Source organism: Amblyraja radiata, chromosome X, assembly GCF_010909765.2.
Source record: "Amblyraja radiata isolate CabotCenter1 chromosome X, sAmbRad1.1.pri, whole genome shotgun sequence".
Taxonomy (NCBI): domain Eukaryota; kingdom Metazoa; phylum Chordata; class Chondrichthyes; order Rajiformes; family Rajidae; genus Amblyraja; species Amblyraja radiata.
In genome coordinates, this window is record NC_045999.1 from 3,610,799 (window position 1) to 3,631,227 (window position 20,429).

At 46.7% G+C, this 20,429-nt stretch overlaps 1 protein-coding gene across 1 annotated transcript in view; it reads left to right on the forward strand.

Annotated features, from left to right (window-relative positions):
* The first annotated feature begins 10,807 nt into the window (after window positions 1-10,807).
* Window positions 10,808-20,429, forward strand: part of LOC116968249 (synaptotagmin-4-like) — a 29,798-nt gene continuing 20,176 nt past the window's right edge. The window contains exon 1 of the mRNA XM_033014937.1: window positions 10,808-11,085. Coding sequence (XP_032870828.1) covers window positions 11,082-11,085 — 4 coding nt within the window. The 5' untranslated portion in view covers window positions 10,808-11,081. The remainder of the gene's footprint in view (window positions 11,086-20,429) is intronic.

The window sequence follows — 20,429 nt, forward strand, 5'->3', positions numbered from 1 at the left end:
GATAGGTGACGATTCGGGTCGAGACCAGGAAGCATCTATGGAGCGAAGGAATAGGTGACGTTTCGAGTCGAGACCCTTCCGAAACGTCACCTATTCCTTCGCTCCATAGATGCTGCCTCACCCGCTGAGTTCCTCCAGCATTTTTGTCTACCTTCCATTTTTCCAGCATCTGCAGTTCCTTCTTCAACACAATGTCCTTCTCCAGGGACTTGCGTAAATGTCGTGAATGGGTGGGGTTGACTGCACCGTACATCCTTTACTGAGGGTGCAAGGGTAAGGTTGATGCCGTACACTAATGCCCCCGTCCCACTTAGGAAACCTGAACGGAAACCTCTGGAGACTTTGCGCCCCCACCCAAGGTTTCCGTGCGGTTCCCGGAGGTTGCAGGTGGTTGCCGGAGGTTGCAGGCAGTGGAAGCAGGTAGGGAGACTGACAAAAACCTCCGGGAACCGCACGGAAACCTTGGGCGGGGCGCAAAGTCTCCAGAGGCATCCGTTCAGGTTTCCTAAGTGGGACAGGGGCATAAGGAATAAGGCCGAGAAGACGTTGGCGAGATCGCCCTAGTCTTGTAAACGGCACTTTTCCAGACAAACTCCAAATGTAGGCTGTACGGATTTGAACATTGCCGTTGGGAGGTGGATGAAACATGGAAGATAGATGCATCTGGGCCCTTCGAGCCAGCACCGCCATTCAATATGATCATGGCTGATCTTCCAGAATCGGTACCCCGTTCCTGCTTTCTCCCCACATCCCTTGATTCCGTCAACCCTCAGAGCTAAATCTAACTCTCTCTTGAATGATGAAGCAAGGGGCAGCGAAAGCGGTTCAAATCTGGGTCTAGGATGTGACTCCGACTCTATCTGTCTGACTGTATCAGTTTCTGACTGTATCTGACTCCGACTGTATCTGCCTCACAGCACCAGAGACCCGGCTGAACCCCCACCTTAGGTGCTGGCTTTGTGGAGTTTGCACGTTCTCCCTGGGTTTCCTCCAGGCGCTCCGGCTTCCTCCCACATCCCAAAGACGCGCGGGTTTGCAGGTCCATTGGCCCTCTTGTCGATGAACGTGAACGTGTGGGGAGCGGATGAGACACTGGGGGCTGACGCAGGGCTGGGTGATCGATGGTCAGCGCGGGCTCAGTGGCGTGACGGTCCCGTTTCCAACGCTGTACCACTTAAACACCAAGCATCAAAATGGAAGGTCAAGCCTTCCCATGTTCAAAGCCAAGCCAAGACGGGCAGCATAAAGAGTGTACAGTACATTAACACAACCCTGATGCGAGCACTAAAGATCAGGGAGTTCTTCAAAATAAGTACAAATCTATAGGTGCCAGGTTTCAACTCTAACCCGGTCAAGATCGTGGCATTCACGGGCGGGAAGGCAAACCTTTTTGCCTCACTGTTTTAATTTTTTAATTTTAAGTGTTACAATTTACCGTGTTTCATTTTTTTAACTCTACAAAAGTACAAAAGCCGTTTTATAGCTACCTCTTACAACAGTTCAGAGATTTGAAAAAAATATTTTTTAATTTAAAAATTGAAACGTGTGGACTCGTCGAAACAATCGGAGAAAAAGGCACGAATGAGCCAAACAATAGTTTCAGGCGGTTGCCATGGAATCCTGTATAAAACATGTTAGCAACACAAAAGCAATATAAAGATCTGTGAACTTGTTAATCAAGATTTGGAATGTAGACTGGCCATGCAGTAACATGCTGTAAGTCTTTTATTAGCGATTTGTATTCATTTGTGTGAATTGACTGTTGTATCGATATTACGCATTAACTGGTAATTAGAATAGTTGACACCAATACCTCAAATAATGCTACTTATGATATTTCTGTATATTTTGGTCATCTCTCTTTGACATTCATGTGAATGATTTTTTTTAAGCCAAATAAACTTCTACTGCTCTCAGCCTCTGCTTCTTATAGTAGACTATATTCTCGCAAAGAGTAATCGGTCTCGGTGACTTGAACGGTGGCGCAGCGGTAGAGTTGCTGCCTAAAGGGGCTGTCCCACTGTACGAGCTCATTCAAGAGTTCTCCCGAGATTCCCCGAGAATTACGGTAATGGCCGCTCATGGGTACCAGGGGCTCTCGTGGACATTTGTCAACATGTTGAAAAATCTTCACGAGTCTTCACAAGCTTCCCGAGTACCTGCCGTTAAGCGTTACGAGCCGCTAAGAGACGTCCCCGAGCTCTGACGTACCCGATACGTACATTCTACGTACTCACCACGAGTTTTTTTTTTTAAACTCGGGAGAGCTCTTGGGTAAACTCGTACAGTGGGACAGGCCCATTACAGTGTTCGCAGCGCCGGAGACCCGGGTTCGATCCCGACTACGGGCGCTGTCTGTACAGAGTTTGTACCTTCTCCCCGTGACCCACGTGGGTTTTCTCTGAGATCTTTGGTTTCCTCCCACACTCCAAAGATGTACAGGTTTGTAGGTTAATTGGCTTGGAATAAATGTAAATTGGCCCTAGTGGGTGTAGGATAGTGTTAGTGTGCGGGGATCGCTGGTCGGCGGGGACCCGATGGGCCGAAGGGCCTGTTTCCGCGCTGTATCTCTAAACTAAACTAAACAAAACTTGATTTTGCAAAAGGAAGAGTGGTCATTCTCACACACACATGCACACACACATGCCTAGGCGCACATGTACATGCGTGCACACACGCATGCACACACACATGCTTAGGCGCACATATATAAGCACGCACACACGCATGCACAAATGCGTCGCGCATTCACACACGTTTTTAATTTTAGAGATTTAATATTAGAGATAGACACTAAGTGTTGGAGTAACTCAGCGGGACAGGCAGCATCTCTGGAGAGGAGGAATGGGTGACGTTTCAGGTCGAGACCCTTCTTCAGACTGATCATCAGGTAAGAGCCGTCCTATATGTGACTCCAGACCTATGTATGAGGGTGGACACAGCAGACTCCACTTAGAATGGGCCCAACTTGCCCACACCGGCCAACATGTCCCAGCTACATTAATCCCAGCTACACCAGCCCGTATTTGGTCCATATCCCCCAAACCTGTTCTACCCATCCATGTACCTGTCTAACTGTCTCTTAAATGTTGGGATAGCCCCAGCCTCAACTACCTCCTCCGGCAGTGTGTTCCAGTGTGTGAAAAAGTTACTCCTCAGATTCCTATTAAATCTTTTCCCTCCTTAATGCTGAGAAATAGTGCAAAGACTAGTGCATTGGTAATGACTCATGGTTGCTGGCTAGTGTGCAGTGCGGTGCCTAGCAACCACAGATAAAGGGGCAGGAAAATACACAAGGGTCCCATTCCCACAATGACCCGTCTGCCCTGGCTGGACCTGCTCCATTGGCACAATGAGTCCATACTCGAACAGGAGGAACAGCGCCTCATATAGCGCTCGGATAGACTACACCCCGACAATACGAACATTGAAGTCTTCATTTGTAGTTTAGTTTCGATTAGTTTATAGAAACATAGAAACATAGAAAATAGGTGCAGCAGTAGGCCATTCGGCCCTTCGAGCCTGCACCGCCATTCAATATGATCATGGCTGTATCAGTATCCTGTACCTGCCTTCTCTCCATACCCCCTGATCCCTTTAGCCACAAGGGCCACATCTAACTCCCTCTTAAATATAGCCAATGAACTGTGGCCTCAACTACCTTCTGTGGCAGAGAATTCCACAGATTCACCACTCTCTGTGTAAAAAATGTTTTCCTCATCTCGGTCCTAAAAGATTTCCCCCTTATCCTTAAACTGTGACCCCTTGTTCTGGACTCCCCCAACATCGGGAACAATCTTCCTGCATTTAGCCTACAACCCATTAAGAATTTTGTAAGTTTCTATAAGTTCCCCCCTCAATCTTCTAAATTCTAGCGAGTACAAGCTTAGTTTAGTTTAGTTTAGAGATACAGCATGGAAACACGCACTCCGGCCCACCGAGTCTGTGCCGACCAGCGGTCCCGTACACTGACACTATCCTACACCCACTAGGACAGTCTGAAGAAGGGTCTCGACCCAAAACGTCACCCATTCCTTCTCTCCAGAGATACCGCCTGTCCCGCTGAGTTACTCCAGCATTTTGTGTCTATCGAGGATAAGTTACAATCTTTATCGAAGCCGATTAAACTACAAACTCGCACGCCTTTGGAATGTGGGAGGAAACGGGAGCACCCATGTAGTCACTGGGAGAACGTGCAAACTCCGTACAGACAGGGTCTCTGACACTGTGAGGCAGCAACTCTACTGCTGTGCCACCGTGCATCCTTTAATGCATTAACCAGCATCTGCAGTTCCTTGGTTGTACAAAGGGGAGAGCATGTACTCCTCCCCAAACCAAAATCACAGGAAGTAGTGAATGATTGGGATACATTAGGGAGATTCCAGGTTTGGGAAGAGTTTCATTGATGATGAAGAAAGACTGGATAGACTCGGTTTGTACACGCTAGAATTTAGAAGATTGAGGGGGGATCTTATAGAAACTTACAAAATTCTTAAGGGGTTGGACAGGCTAGATGCAGGAAGATTGTTCCCGATGTTGGGGAAGTCCAGAACAAGGGGTCACACAGTTTAAGGATAAGGGGGAAATCTTTTAGGACCGAGGTGAGGAAAACATTTTTCACACAGAGAGTGGTGAATCTGTGGAATTCTCTACCACAGAAGGTAGTTGAGGCCAGTTCATTGGCTATATTTAAGAGGGAGTTAGATGTGGCCCTTGTGGCTAAAGGGATCAGGGGGTATGGAGAGAAGGCAGGGATGGGATACTGAGTTGGATGATCAGCCATGATCATATTGAATGGCGGTGCAGGCTCGAAGGGCCGAATGGCCTACTCCTGCACCTATTTTCTATGTTTCTATGTTTCTATGATTGAGTTGGGAGGTATTTCTATCAATGGCCACTTGAGGGCAGCATTTGCTGAATGTGTGAATCTTGTAGGTTGAGGTGCAGACTTGCAGAACAGAAGATAGACACAAAATGCTGGAGTAACTCATTGGGACAGGCGACATCTCTGGAGAGAAGGAATGGGTGACGTTTCAGGTCAATAGACAATAGACAATAGGTGCAGGAGTAGGCCATTTGGCCCTTCGAGCCAGCACCGCCATTCAATGTGATCATGGCTGATCATCCCCAATCAGTACCCCGTTCCTGCCTTCTTCCCATATCCCCTGACTCCACTATTTTTAAGAGCCCTATCTAACTCTCTCTTGAAAGCATCGAGAGAACCGGCCTCCACCGCCCTCTGAGGCAGAGAATTCCACAGACCCACCACTCTCTGTGAGAAAAAGTGTTTCCTCGTCTCCGTTCTAAATGGCTTACTCCTTATTCTTAAACTGTGCGTGTGTGGCCCCTGGTTCTGGACTCCCCCAACAACGGGAACATGTAGTTTAAGAAGGAACTGCAGATGCTGGAAAATCGAAGGTAGACAAAAGTGCTGGAGAAACTCAGTGGGTGCAGCAGCATCTATGGAGCGAAGGAAATAGGCAATGTTTCGGGCCGAAACCCGGAAGGGTTTCGACCCGAAACGTTTCCTATTTCCATCAGGGTTTCGACCCGAAACGTTGCCTATTTCCTTCAGGGTTTCGACCCGAAACATTGCCTATTTCCTTCGCTCCATAGATGCTGCTGCACCCGCTGAGTTTCTCCAGCATTTTTGTGTACCATCGGGAACATATTTCCTGCCTCTAGCGTGTCCAAACCTTTAAAAATCTTTGTGATGTGCTCCCCCCCCCCCCAGCTGTAGGGAGCGGGTTAATAGCAGAGTCTGGAGACAGACACACAATGTCCCTCAGCAGTCTAGGAGTACCCTGCCCTTAGAACCAAACACAGCCACACACACACAGCAGATAACACACTGTTGGCCAGGCATCTTGCCCAACAAAGTCAGGAAGTCAGATTCAAGCAGGGTTGCCAACTTTCTCACTCCCAAGTGTGGGACAAAATGTGGCGTGCCGCTACTGTGTGTCTATGAAGTGAACCATCTTCACCTGTCCATGGGAGGAAGGACTTGAGATACAATACACAAAGCCTAAAGGTTGAGTGGAGAGCTCAGCAATGTGTAGGATGGCGTAACATTTTACTGCACAGAGTATTGTCAGCTGTGGGTCAGTGGGCAATATAATAGGGCAGTGAATATACAGTGCATTCAGAAAGTATTCAGACCCCTTCACTTTTTCCACATTTTGTTACGTTACAGCCTTATTCTAAAATGGATTAAATTCATTTTTTTTATCAGCAATCTACACACAATAGCCCACAATAAAATAAGTGAAAACAGGTGTTTAGAAATTTTTGCAAAATAATTAAAAATAAATAATTGAAATATCACATTTACATAAGTATTCAGACCCTTTACTCAGTACTTTATTGAGGCACCTTTGGCAGTGATTACAACCTCAAGTCTTCTTGGGTATCACGCTACAAGCTTGGCACACCTGTATTTGGGTAATTTATCCCATTCTTCTCTGCAGATCCTCTCAAGCTCTGTCAGGTTGGATGGGGAGTGTCGATGCACAGCTATTTTCAGATCCCTCCAGAGATGTTCGATCGGGTTCAAGTCCGGGCTCTGGCTGGGCCACTCAAGGACATTCACAGACTTGTCACAAAGCCACTCCTGCATTGTCTTGGACGTGAGCTTAGAGTCGTTGTCCTGTTGGAAGGTGAACGTCTGCCCCAGTCCGAGGTCCTGAACGCTCTGGAGCAGGTTTTCATCAAGGATCAACCGACTCCAACTGGTCCAGAATGCAGCCGCCCGACTCATCACCCACACCAAATCCTGGCATCACATCACTCCAGTCCTCAAACAACTTCACTGGCTTCCCATCTCCCACCGGATCACCTACAAAATCCTGATCCTCACCTACAAAGCCCTCCACCATCTGGCCCCCCCATATCTCACTGACCTCCTCTCCCCCTACCAACCCTCACGGTCCCTCAGATCCACATCAGCCGGTTTCCTCTCCATCCACAAGTCCAACCTCCGCAGTTTTGGGGACAGAGCCTTCTCCAGGGCAGCTCCCAGGCTCTGGAACCCTCCCCAACTGATCCGCAATTCCGTGTCCCTCACCATCTTCCAGTACCGCCTCAAGACCCATCTCTTCACCTCTGCCTATCCTTAGCCCCACGTCCCCGTCCCTTTTCATCTGTGCATTAATTGCCTCATACTGTGTTTTGCATTGGAATCTATATTTACTTTGTGTACTAGTCATGTCTCTACTATTTATTTCATTCCCCTTACATGTTTTTCCTCTACATGCTAAATGTTTGTAAGGTGTCCTTGAGACTCTTGAAAGACGCCCATAAATAAAATTTATTATTATTATTATTATTACTTTGCTCCGTTCATCTTTACCTCGATCCTGACTGGTCTCCCAGTTCCTACCGCTGAAAAACATCCCTACAGCATGATGCTGCCACCACCATGCTTCACCGTAGGTATGGTATTGGCCAGGTGATGAGCGGTGCCTGGTTTCTTCCAGACGTGACACTTGGCATTCAGGCCAAAGAGTTCAATCTTGGTTTCATCAGGCCAGGGAATCTTGTTTAGGTGCCTTTTGGCAAACTCCAAGCGGGCTGTCATGTGCCTTTAACTGAGGAGTGGCTTCTGTCTGGCCTCTCTACAATAAAGGCCTGATTGGTGGAGTGCTGCAGATATAGTTGTCCTTCTGGAAGTTTCTCCCATCTCCACAGAGGAACTCTGGAGCTCTGTCAGAGTGACCATCGGGTTCTTGGTCACCTCCCTGAATATGTTAGTAAGTCTCTATCCTAAGGCCCTTCTCCCCCGATTGCTCAGTTTGGCCAGGCTCTATGAAGAGTCCTGGTGGTTTCAAAGTTTTATTGAAGAATGACGGAGGCCACTGTGCTCTTCGGGACCTGCAATGCTCCAAAAAATGTTTTATACCCTTCCCCAGATCTGTGTCTCAACACAATCCTGTCTCGGAGGTCTACGGACAATTCCTTCGTCTTCATGGCTTGGTTTTTGCTCTGACATGCACTGTCAACTGTGGGACCTTATATAGACAGGTGTGACTTTCCAAATCATGTACAATTAATTTAATTTACCACTTATAGACTCCAATCAAGTTGTAGAAACATCTCAAGGATAATCATTTGAAACAAGATGTACCAAAGCTCAATTTTGAGAGTCACCGCAAAGGGTCTGAATATTTACGTAAATATGATATTTCAGCTCTTTATTTTTAATTATTTTGCAATAATTACTAAACACCTGTTTTCGCTTTTATATTATGAGGTGTTGTGCGTAGATTGATGATTAAAAAAAATGACTGTAACCAATTTTAGAATAAGGCTGTAATGTAACAAAATGTGGAAAAAGTGAAGGGGTCTGAATACATTCTCAATGCACTGTATGACACAGCATTGCAGAGAATAGTGTGGTGTTACAGCATAGTGTAATGACAAGAAGTGCAGTTCGATTGATTGGAAGTTATGACATGGAAACAGGCCTTTCGGCCCATCGGCTCCATGCTGGCCATCGATCACCCATTCACATTTGTTCGCATCCACTCCCTGCACACGAGGGGCCAATTAACCCACAAACCCGCACGTCTTTGAGATGTGGGAGGAAACCAGAGCACCCGGAGGGAACCCACACAGTCGCAGGGAGAACGTGCAAACTCCACATGGACAGCATCGAACCCGGGTCTCTGGCGCTGTGAGTCAGTGTCTCTACCCACTGAGTCACTGTGTGAAAGTAGAACAGAGACGTCAGGGTGATTTAGTCAAACAATTGTACAGTTAAAATTAATGATAAATTAACTGCAAAATTCAAGGAAACTAATATTCCATTGGCATTTTTCCAACGAACCAGTGCAAAAACAATTTCGGATTTAATTTTGCTAATGCAATTACAGAGGCTTATTCATTTCTGTCTGATTTTGACATGTTTCCTCAGCGTGGTCATGAAGCATTGATGTCATTCACAATGGTCACCATGGCATTTTGGAACCATTTCATGTCCATCGATGAGTTTGCTCGCTGTGTAGAATTTCTATGAATGCGCGTTGGAGAAACGTCACCTGGGACCGTGGGCGCAGCGGTAGAGTCGCTGCCTCACAGCGCCGGAGACCCGGGTTCGATCCCGACTACGGGTGCTGTCTGTACGGAGTTTGCACGTTCTCCCCGGGACCTGCGTGGGTTTTCTCCAAGATCTTCGGTTTCCTCCCACACTCCAAAGATGTGCGGGTTTGGAGGTTAATTGGCTTTGGTAAAATTGTAACCAATTTGTGTCTAGGCCAACAAGTGATATTCGGAGGTAGACAAAAATGCTGGAGAAACTCAGCGGGTGCAGCAGCATCTATGGAGCGAAGGAAATAGGCAACGTTTCGGGCCGAAACCCTTCTTCAGATACAGGTGTGAAGGTCATATTGATCCATCCATGTCCGAACCCACCACTATTCAAGCTTTCTCTCTCTCTCTATGATCAGCCTGAAGAAGGGTCCCGACCTGAAACGTCACCTATCCATGTCCTCCAGAGATGCTGTCTGACCTGCTGAGTTACTCCAGCACTGTGTGTTCTACACACGATTAGAACATAGGGTCATAAGGTCATAAGTGACAGGAGCAGGATTAGGCCATTCAGCCCATCAAGTCTACTCGGCCATTCAATCATGGCTGATCTATCTCACCCTCCTAACCCCATTCTCCCCAAAACCCCGGACACCCGTACTAATCAAGAATCTATCTATCTCTGCCTTAAAAATATCCACTGACTTGGCCTCCACAGCCTTCTGTGGCAACTGCAGTTCCTTTGGCCTAGAAAGATCACCTGTATTACCCCTTTTAGGGAACTAGGAACTTGCACTCCAAGGTTCATTAGTACCTAGACATTTAATGCACAGTCAATGCGTTCCAGGTCCCCCACTACTATCTGTATTAAAAAAATCTGCCACGCACATCTCCAAACCTTCCCATCCTCAGACTGCTGTTCAGTGATTGATATTCTCTGATGTACTTCCAAGATGAAGTCCTTTAAAGTCTGGTTAGCACGCAACAAAATCTTTTCACTGTAGCTCGGTACATGTGACAATAAACTCAACGCAACTGAGCTGAACTTTCCAAGGTGCAATGAATCCTGTAATGATTAAGAAAGAACTGCAGATGCTGGAAAATCGAAGGTAGACAAAACTTCTTCAGAGTCTGAAGAAGGGTCTCGACCTGAAACGTCACCTATTCCTTCGCTCCATAGATGCTGCCTGTCCCGCTGAGTTTCTCCAGCATTTTTGTCTATCCTGCAATGATTTGTTCTGCACTTTTTCATACCTCTAGTTTCCCTCTCCCCTGACTCTCAAGAAGGGTCTCAACCCGAAACGTCACCTATTCCTTTTTGTCAGAGATGCTGCCTGACCCGCTGAGTTACTCCGGCATCTTGTATCATTTGTATATTTAACTTTTTCTTGGGGGAGAATAATATCAATGAAAGATAATGGGTTAAATCAGTCTGAAGAAGGGTTTCGGCCCGAAACGTTGCCTATTTCCTTCGCTCCACAGATGCTGCCTCACCTGCCGAGTTTCTCCAGCATTTTTGTCTACCTTCGATTATCCAGCATCTGCAGTTCCTTCTTGAACATAAAGGGTTAAATGGTTTTGTTATTGAAGGTAGACGGGTGAATTGAGAGCTCCTGTGTCTGACCCCAATCCTAACCATCGCAGCCTTTTTTCTCTGAATGAAAGGCGAGAATAGTGGAGATGAATCATAGTTTTCTGTTTATCTATACCTCCCACAGACTTGGCCTAATCGCTGTTCAAAAGCTCGCTACTGAAAATCAATTGGACGCAGACTAGCCCAGCCTCCATAGAGATCACAGGCACTCTCTTTTGCCTTATACTGAGCTGAAAGTAATCTTTGTTTTCCCCTCTCTCAGCTGAGCAGAGGGTGGGGGTGTGGGGGGTGGGGATAGGGGTAATACAACTCCAGCTGGTTACCCGACCACACTGAACCAGCCACCAGCCTCTCTCTTACTGCTTGTGAGCGGAGCCAACTCTTGCCTCAAATCTGTGCTGGAAGCTGGAAGATTAAAAGTTCCTTAAAACTGAAGAAGTACGACGTTGCCTTGAGAACCGGCATGAGTAAGTGGGAAAACTTAAATCTCTACAGTCGTGGTTTGTGTGAGATAGTTGCCAAGCAAATGTCTGTTTCTTTAAATCTGCATGGGGTGCATAAGGGGTGAGGGGTGAGAATAAATAGAAAGGGGTGTAAGGTTTTATAAGGGGTGAGAATAAATAGAAATTATCTTTGACTAAGTTTTATGCAGTGTGTGTGTGTGTGTGTGTGTGTGTGTGTGTCTGTGTGTGTGTGTGTGTGTGTGTGTGTGTGTGTGTGTGTGTGTGTGTGTGTGTGTGTGTGTGTGTGTGTGTGTGTGTGTGGATAAGCTCAATTTGGTGTGAAGAGGGTTTTATGTGGTCATAGTTACCTGATATGTAGTCAGGAACATCACCGTTAACCCTTCGTGTGCCGACTCGTACACTTAATTATCTTTTGTCCTTAACAACCCTTCAACCCCCTAGCCAGAGACTCTGGCTTTCATGCATATTTCTATTTTGCAGATTTTAAATGGTGTATTGCAGGAAGCAAGTATGAAGTTTTGCTGCCTGCAATATCTTTTAAGCAAGCACATTTTAATGTGACTGCTATCCTATTGAGATGGCATCTAGATTTTGACTGCAGTTGGCGTTCAGTACAGTTTCCATTAATCCTTTCCTTTCGGCTGTATAAATCACAAGATCCTGATCCAAGAAGCTATTTATTGGCCATGGCCACAGCGCCGGAGACCCGGGTTCGATCCCGACTACGGGTGCTGCCTGTACGGAGTTTGTACGTTCTCCCCGTGACCTGCGTGGGTTTTCTCCGAGATCTTCGGTTTCACTCCCCAACTCCAAAGATGTACAGGTTTGTAGGTTGATTGGCTTGGCATAATTGTAAATTGTCCCCTCATGTGTGTGTAGGGTAGTGTTAGTGTGCGGGGATCGCTGGTCGGCGCGGAATCAATAAGACAGCCAGCATCACCCTGTCCACACACTCATCTCACCCCTGCCATCGGGAAGAAGGTACAGGAGCCTGAAAACTGTAACGTCCAGGTTCAGGAACAGCTTCTTCCTTACAGCCATCGGGCTATTAAACACGACGACCTCAAACTACAATAGACTTGTGGGCATTGGATTTGTCTTTTCGCACTATTTTTGTTTGTTTGCTTTTTATGTGTATATATGTGTGTGTATATGTACATATATGTACACATATGTGTGTGTTTATATATATATACACACATATGCACACACAACTTTTTTTCTCATTTATTATATTCGCAGTGTACTATGTTCACATATTCCGTTGTGCTGCTACAAGTAAGAATGTCATTGTTCTATCTGGGACACATGACAATAACACACTCTTGACTCTTCGCTGTAATTAAAGGGATTATCCAGTTTATATAGAGGCTCTTAGCCCCATTACTGAATTTACCGCAAAGATCCTGTCCTGAAATGCCACCTCTCCACGTTCTCTGACAAGCTGCCTGACCCCTTGAGTTACTCCACAACTTTGTGTCTTTTTTTGCAAACCAGCATCTGCAGTTCCTTGTATCCACTCTTTAAGGCAAGGCAAGGCAAGGCAAGGCAACTTTATTTATATAGCACATTTCATACACGAGGCAGACTCAAAGTGCTTCACATAAAAACATGTCATACAATAAAATGAATTAATAAAATGTAATAAAATAGAAGAACTAAAAGAAAAGAAAAGCAAAATTAAAAATGCATTATAAAAAGTGCAAAAGTTAATAGTGCAATGTAGTTAAGATTTAGTTGAAAGCTAAAGTAAACATAAAAGTTTTCAGTCTTGTTTTAAAAGTGGTCAAAGTTGAGGCAAGTCTTAAATCTTCAGGAAGTTTATTCCAGCTATTTGTTGCATAGTAACTAAATCCTGCTTTCCCATGTTTTGTATTTACTCTGGGAATCACTAACAGATTGGTTTCAGAAGATCTTACCGGTCTAGAAGGCTTATATAGTGGAAGCATGTCAGTGATATACTTTGGCCCTAAACCATGTAGTGATTTATAGGTGAGCAGCAGGATTTTAAAATCAATTCTCTGACATACAGGGAGCCAATGTAAGGATTTAAGAATTGGTGTAATGTGTTCAAATTTTTTGGTCTTTGTTTTAAGTGTTGGCATTGAGTGCGGCAGGGTGGCGCAGCTGGTAGAGCTGCTGCCACACAGCGCCAGAGTCCCGGGTTCGATCCTGGCCTCGGGTGTGGAGTTTTTGCATGTTGTCCCTGGGACAGAGTGGGTTTTCTCCGGGCGCTCCGCTTTCCTCCCACATTCCCGGGTCGTGCTGGTTTATAGGCTGATTGACTTCTGCAAAAATTGCCCCTAGTGTGTAGGGAGTGGATGAGAATGTGGAATAACATGGAACTAGTGTACGGGTTCAGCACGGACTCGGTGGGCCGAATGGCCTGTTTCCACATTATATCTCTAAAACCATGATTATCCAATAGAGGAGGTCTTCTTCATAACGTTCTCCCTAGTGTGTAGGACATAGAACCAGTGTACGGGTGATCGCTGGTCGGCACAGACTCGGTGGGCCGAATGGCCTGTTTCCATGTTGTATCTCTAAACTAAACTAAGATGTGAAGTGAATACAAAACTTGTAAGAAACTGAAGCATCTGCGTCATCCTGTTATGTTCAAGCCAATATCTGAATTCAATAAAATCAGAAAACACTTTTTATAAAATCATAAGAGGAATAGATCGGGCAGATGCACAGAGTCGCTTGCCCAGAGTAGGGGAATCGAGGACCAGAGGACATAGGTTTAAGGTGAAGGGGGAAAGATTTAATAGGAATCTGAGGGGTAGCTTTTTCACACAAAGGGTGGTGGGTGTATGGAACGAGCTGCCAGAGGAGGTAGTTGAGGCAGGGACTATCCCAACGTTTAAGAAACAGTTAGACAGGTACATGGATAGGACAGGTTTGCAGGGATATGGAGCAAACGCAGGCAGGTGGGACTAGTGTAGCTGGGACATGTTGGCCGGTGTGGGCAAGTTGGGCCGAAGGGCCTGTTTCCACACTGTATCACTCTGTGACTGGAAATAGTGAAATTGTATCTTATAGACAGAAACAAGCTAACGTTTTATATCACTGGATGTTTCATCCTGATGTATGCCGTCGATCTGAAAGCAGAACTAGAAAGGCCCCGACCCGAAACGTCACCCATTCCTTCTCTCCAGAGATGCTGCCTGTCCGGCTGAGTTACTCCAGCATTTTGTGTCTACCTTCCGTGTAAGCCAGCCTCTGCAGTTCCTTCCTACACACTTGGTCTCTCCCCCTTGTCCTACCAAACTAACTGAACACCTCCAGTTTTTGTTTCAGACTTCCAGCATCAGTAGGTACACAAAGATGCTGGAGAAACTCAGCGGGTGCAGCAGCATCTATGGAGCGAAGGAAATAGGCAACGTTTCGGGTCGAAACCCTGAAGGAAATAGGCAACGTTTCGGGTCGAAACCCTGATGGAAATAGGCAACGTTTCGGGTCGAAACCCTGATGGAAATAGGAAACGTTTCGGGTCGAAACCCTTCCGGGTTTCGGCCCGAAACGTTGCCTATTTCCTTCGCTCCATAGATGCTGCCGCACCCGCTGAGTTTCTCCAGCATTTTTGTGTACCTTCGATTTTCCAGCATCTGCAGTTCCTTCTTAAACATTTCCAGCATCAGTATGTTATTGGTGTTGTTGGATAAATGCATGTCATTGTATTCAATCCCTTCATAGAATTTTATGTCACAGATCTGCACTGTCTATTTTCGAATGATTTTATGCGACTTGCCTAGATATGCCTTCAGGGTCCGTTGTTCCAGAGAAAACAATCCCAGTCTAGACAGCCTCCCCTATTAACAATAATTCTCCAGCCATGACAACATCCTGTGCATCTCAGATTAGAATTGGCATTAACCCTTCTGCTTGAGATCGGAGCGGTAGAGTTGCTGCCTCACAGAGCCAGAGACCCGGGTTCAATCCCGACTACGGGTGCTGTCTGTGCAGAGTTTGTACAGAAGTTCTCCCCGTGAACTGCGTGGGTTTTCTCCGAGATCTTCGGTTTCCTCCCACACTCCAAAGACGTGCGGGTTTGTAGGTTAATTGGCTTGGTATAAAGGTCGCTAGTGTGTGTGTGTGTGTGTAGGATAGTGTTAATGTGCGGGGATCGCTGGTCGGCGCGGACTCGGTGGGCCGAAGGGCCTGTTTCCGCGCTGTGTCTCTAAACTAAACTAAAAATGAAAAGTTCAGCATTTATACCATTGGCCCAAGCGGAATATGAGGTGCTGTTCCTCCAGTTTGTACATGGCCTCTCCCTGGCAATGGAGGAGGCCCAGGACAGATAGGTCAGTGTGGGTACACAAACGTGCTGGAGAAACTCAGCGGGTGCAGCAGCATCTATGGAGCGAAGGAAACAGGCAACGTTTCGGGGCGAAACCCTTCTTCAGACCCTTGTGTGAATGGGAGGGGGTTAAAATATTTAGCAACCAAGAGAACAGGTAGCCACTAAACCAGCGATCACGCCGCATACTTAGTTTAAATCTTTTTATTTGAATTTTGAATTTAACAGCAATTTGCATACATACAATGATAACAGACAGTGATAATCAGGACATAATTGTACAACAGTATGTAAACGACCCTCAAAACCCTTACCCTTACCCACCCTCGCCACCCGGGAACAAACAACACTCACATACGTACACATCCACACAAATACGATTAAAAAAATAAAAATTTAAATTAAAAAAAAAAAAAAAATAAGAAAAAAATAAAATAAAAATAAATTAAAAATAAATAAATAAATTAAAAAAAAACAGATTAGGAAAAAAATAAAATTGTGGGGAGGGAGGAGGGGGGGGGGGGGAGGGGTTGAGGGGATAGCAGCTGCAACCAGACAGAGCTGTGATAGAGGGCACTCAGTCCTCTTCCGAGTCCGGAAACAAGTTAAGAGAGTTAACAAGTTCCAGGAAAGGGTTCCATGTATCTAGGAATGTCTTGGTAGAGCCTTTGAGAGAGAACCTAAGTTTTTCAAGCTTTAAGTTGTAGAGCACCTCCTTGATCCAGCGGGCGTGTGTCGGGGGCACGCCCGCTGTATGTGTCACGCCGCTTACTTAAGGGCCTGTCCCACTTGTGCGTCATTTACGCAACATCATTTACACATCGCGACGCATTACGTGCGCATGGTGCATGGTGACGTAGGCAGTGACACGTGGTCGCGTGCGGTGCCCCAGGATTTTGGGATGTACAAAATCTTCGCGCGCCACCTGCGTGACGTGCAAATGACGCCCAAATGGGACAGGTCCTTTACACTATCCTACGCACTTTACAATTTAACCATAGCCAATTAACCTGAAACTTTGGAACTGCCGATGCTGGCTTAAACTGAAGATAGACACAAAATGCTGGAGTAACTCAGCGGGACAGGCAGCATCTTTAGAGAGAAGGAATGGGTGATGCTTCGGGTTGAGATCCTTCTTCAAGCGTTGCCCATTCTTCAAGACCCGAAACTTCCCCCTTCCCTCCTTCTCTCCAGAGATGCTGCCCGTCCCGCTGAGCTACTCCAGCATGTTGTGTCAACCTACAAACCTGTACGTCTTTGGAGTGTGGGAGGAGGCCAGAGCATCTGGAGAAAACCCACGCAGGTCACGGGGAGAAAGTGGAAACTCCGTGTGGTGCTGTGAGGCAGTAACTCTACCGCTGCACCACCATCTTCCCCAGCCCATTGTCTCCTGTCTATAATCATTCTTGGTCTAGATTGTCCACAGACGCCCTGACCTCCTCCACTAATAGCAACACTTTTGATTGATCGATGTTGTCTCATGATGAACGCTTCTTGGATCTTTCAACCCTTGGTCGACTAATCAATAGCTCCCTGAGTAGATGCTGACTAACGCACTTGGTTCCTGGCAGCCAGTACATCACATCACATCCACATATTTCCGTCTCCTTTCACATTGGTTTTATTTCTGCAGAGACAGCAGAATCTAGACATGAATCATGTCATCGTTAATCAATTCCCCTTGATGATGGGAACTGAAGGTTTGCACCCTTTGTGATATCAATGTTGGCTCATGTAACGCTTCTGTGCATCAGTAAAATTGGCCATGAGTGTGACTATGTCCTCAATTGTGTGTGTATGTTTGTGTGTGTGTGTGTATGTAAGTATGTGTGTGTGTGTTCATGTGAGTGTGTGCATGTGCACATATCCTTGTGTGCGCGTGTGTGTGTGTGTGTATGCGTGTGCATGGGTGTGCATGCAAGCTGTGCATTTGCGTGTGTGCGTGTACATATGTAAGTATGTGTGTGTGTTCATTGAGTGTGTGTGCGTGCATGTCCTTGTGTGCGCGTGTGTGTGTGCATGTGTGTGCGTGCATGCGTGTGCGTGCGTGCAAGCTGTGCATATGCGTGTGTACGTGTGCGTGTGTATGTGTGCGTGTGTGAGTGTGTGTGTGCATGCATGCGTGTGTGTTCGTGCGTGCAAGCTGTGCATATGCGTGTGTACGTGTGTGTGTGTATGTAAGTGCGTGCGTGTGTATGTGTGTGCCCATAATGGGCCTGTCCCACTTTGGTGATTTTTTGGGTGACTACACTTTCAGCGACAGTGGCGACAATGTTTGCTGTCGCAGGTTGTTGCCAGGTGTCGTGGGTGAATTCCATTTAAATTAGTCCCTGGCAGTCGCCTAAAGTGTCCTTATAGTTGACTTGCTCCAAGCCAGGAGACATCCCGGTGAATCTCCTCTGCACCGTCTCCGCGGCAGTCCCGTCCTTTGTGTGGCAAGGTCAGGGAAACATCACACCAGGTGTAGCAGAATGCACAGAACTGCCCACGTTCCCTCATTAAGGAGAAGAAATGCATCTTTAGAAATGCGATAGATGAATGACTGTCCTGGCTGTTTGCCTTCACGGATTTGATTTAACAAGGTTCATTGTAGAAGGGGAAATTGGGGCCGCACCTCGCTGGCTGGAAGTGTTGAGCCCACTGGACACTCAACGGAGAAGGGAGAGGCAATGTTGCACAGACAGGCCGATGTTGGCAGGATATTGGAGATTCTATTCCGACTTTGCCTAGGGTGGTGGGTGGATAAAGAGCAATTTAGGTCAGGCCGATGAATCACTACATTCACGCACAAAGGGCATAGAATATAGGACAGCACCGCACAGGAACACAATGTCCATGCCAAGTTGGGTCGAAGGGCCTGTTTCCACGCTGTAATGAGTCTCTGACTCAATGAATGATATCCTAGCCTGCTCATCCACTCCCATGTGTCCTGGCGACATCCCCGGAGAGGATGATTATATTTTATTATCAATTTATCAATTTATTAATTTATTAGATAAAGGTAGACAAAATGTGCTGGAGAAACTCAGCGGGTGCAGCAGCATCTATGGAGCGAAGGAAATAGGCAACGTTTCGGGTCGAAACCCTTCCGGGTTTCGTCCCGAAACGTTACCTATTTCCTTCCGGGTTTCGACCCGAAACGTTACCTATTTCCTTCAGGGTTTCGTCCCGAAACGTTACCTATTTCCTTCAGGGTTTCGTCCCGAAACGTTACCTATTTCCTTCAGGGTTTCGTCCCGAAACGTTACCTATTTCCTTCAGGGTTTCGTCCCGAAACGTTACCTATTTCCTTCAGGGTTTCGTCCCGAAACGTTGTCTATTTCCTTCGCTCCATAGATGGCACTTTTTGTCTACCTCCGATATTCCAGCATCTGCTCAGTACCTTCTTCAAGGTTTGTAGGCGAATTGGCTTCGGTAAGTATTGTAAATTGTCCCTAGTGTGTAGGATAGTGCTAGTGCGCGGGGCGAACGCTGGCCGGCGTGGACTCGGTGGGCCGAAGGGCCTGTTTCCGTGCTCTGTCTCGAAACTAAAACGAAACTAAACTAACAATGGGGAATCCGGAGAACCAGGGCTCTATTAGGTTTAGGAAAAGCAGAATCAATGTTTTGGGGCGTAAAGAATGTTTTGAAGCTAAAAGGCTTGCAAACCACATTAAAGATTTCTAAAGGCAAGTTATCTAATTCTGTAATTTTTCTTCAGGTCTTCACGTCCAACTGAGCATCAGGATAAATCATTCAGCGTTGGTGTAAATGCATTAAATAAATGCAATAGACTCCGGGTAACGCCATTGAGGTTAGATAAATGCATTGGGGCGATGGCAAAATGCAGCAGCAATTAGTGCAGCGAAGGAAATTCTATTTTCTTCTCAGGAAAAAGTTGTCTAAATGCAGGAAGAGGGAGACACTGTGCCAACACCACCCGATTCATTAAGGATCATTAGGGATCATCTTGGAGGAGGAGCCATCTTGGGGAACGGCTGCTAGCCAGCAGCCATCCGTTTTAATTCGCTTTTTTAAAAAGTTTTGAGTGAGTCCTGTTTTTTGTCCGTTGGAGATATGGACTTTTTAATGTGGGGGGTAGGGGGCAATTTTACTTCTAGGCCCCTACCTGGTCGGTGAGGCAGCTTTTTCTCCGGGCTGCCCCGTCGACCCGTCCTCGTGGCCTACCAGCGGGCGTGGAGCGCCGTTTCCTGGCGGGGACCGCCCAGCACCTCGGCCTCAGTGGCGGCACAGCGCTGGAGCGCTATCGCGGAGCGGGCGATGCCTTGCCTGGGTCGCCGCGCTGGATCGACGCGCTGGAGCTCCGGTGAGCTGTGACCGCCGAGATCAACACCTCAGGGCTGCGGAGCGGAGCGGGCGGCGCCGATTTCAACATCGGGAGCCTGGGAGCTCCAAACCAGCGCGGCCTTGTCGGCTTCGGAAGCCGCGGTCTCCAGCTAGGAAGCGGCCGTTCCAGGTGGCCCAGCCGCTGAGATGACTCTCCCGACGCCGGGGCAAGACCACCCGGTGAGAACGGCCAGGAACATCGGGCCTCCGTAGAGGCAACTGCGGTGGCATCAATAGGCCTGACTTTGGGGTGAACTTGGGATGGGGACTGGACATTGTGCCTTTCCCCACAGTGGTGTCCATTGTTGGGGGGATTATTTTTTGTCTGTAAGGTAATCCTGTTAGTCTGTGTCCAAGATGGCTGCCGTGAAGAGAGAGTGGACGCTGGCGTGCTTTAGCTGCCGCTGCTCTCTCTTCACATTGTGTTTTTGATTTTTGTTTTTGGACTGAATTCTGTTTTTAATTTGTGTTTCTGTGATGTTTTTATTATTTATTTTTATTCTGATTATATGTTTATATTTCCTGTTAATCTATGTAAGGTGTCTTTGAGATGTCTGAAAGGCGCCCAATAAATAAAATTTATTATTATTATTATTATTATTATTTCTCTATTCAATGGTTGTAAGTGGAGGGCAATTGTGAATGGGGAATCAACGCGTGTGTCTGTGTTGCAAGGAACTGCAGATGCTGGTTTGCTCCAAAGATAGACACGGTAGCGCAG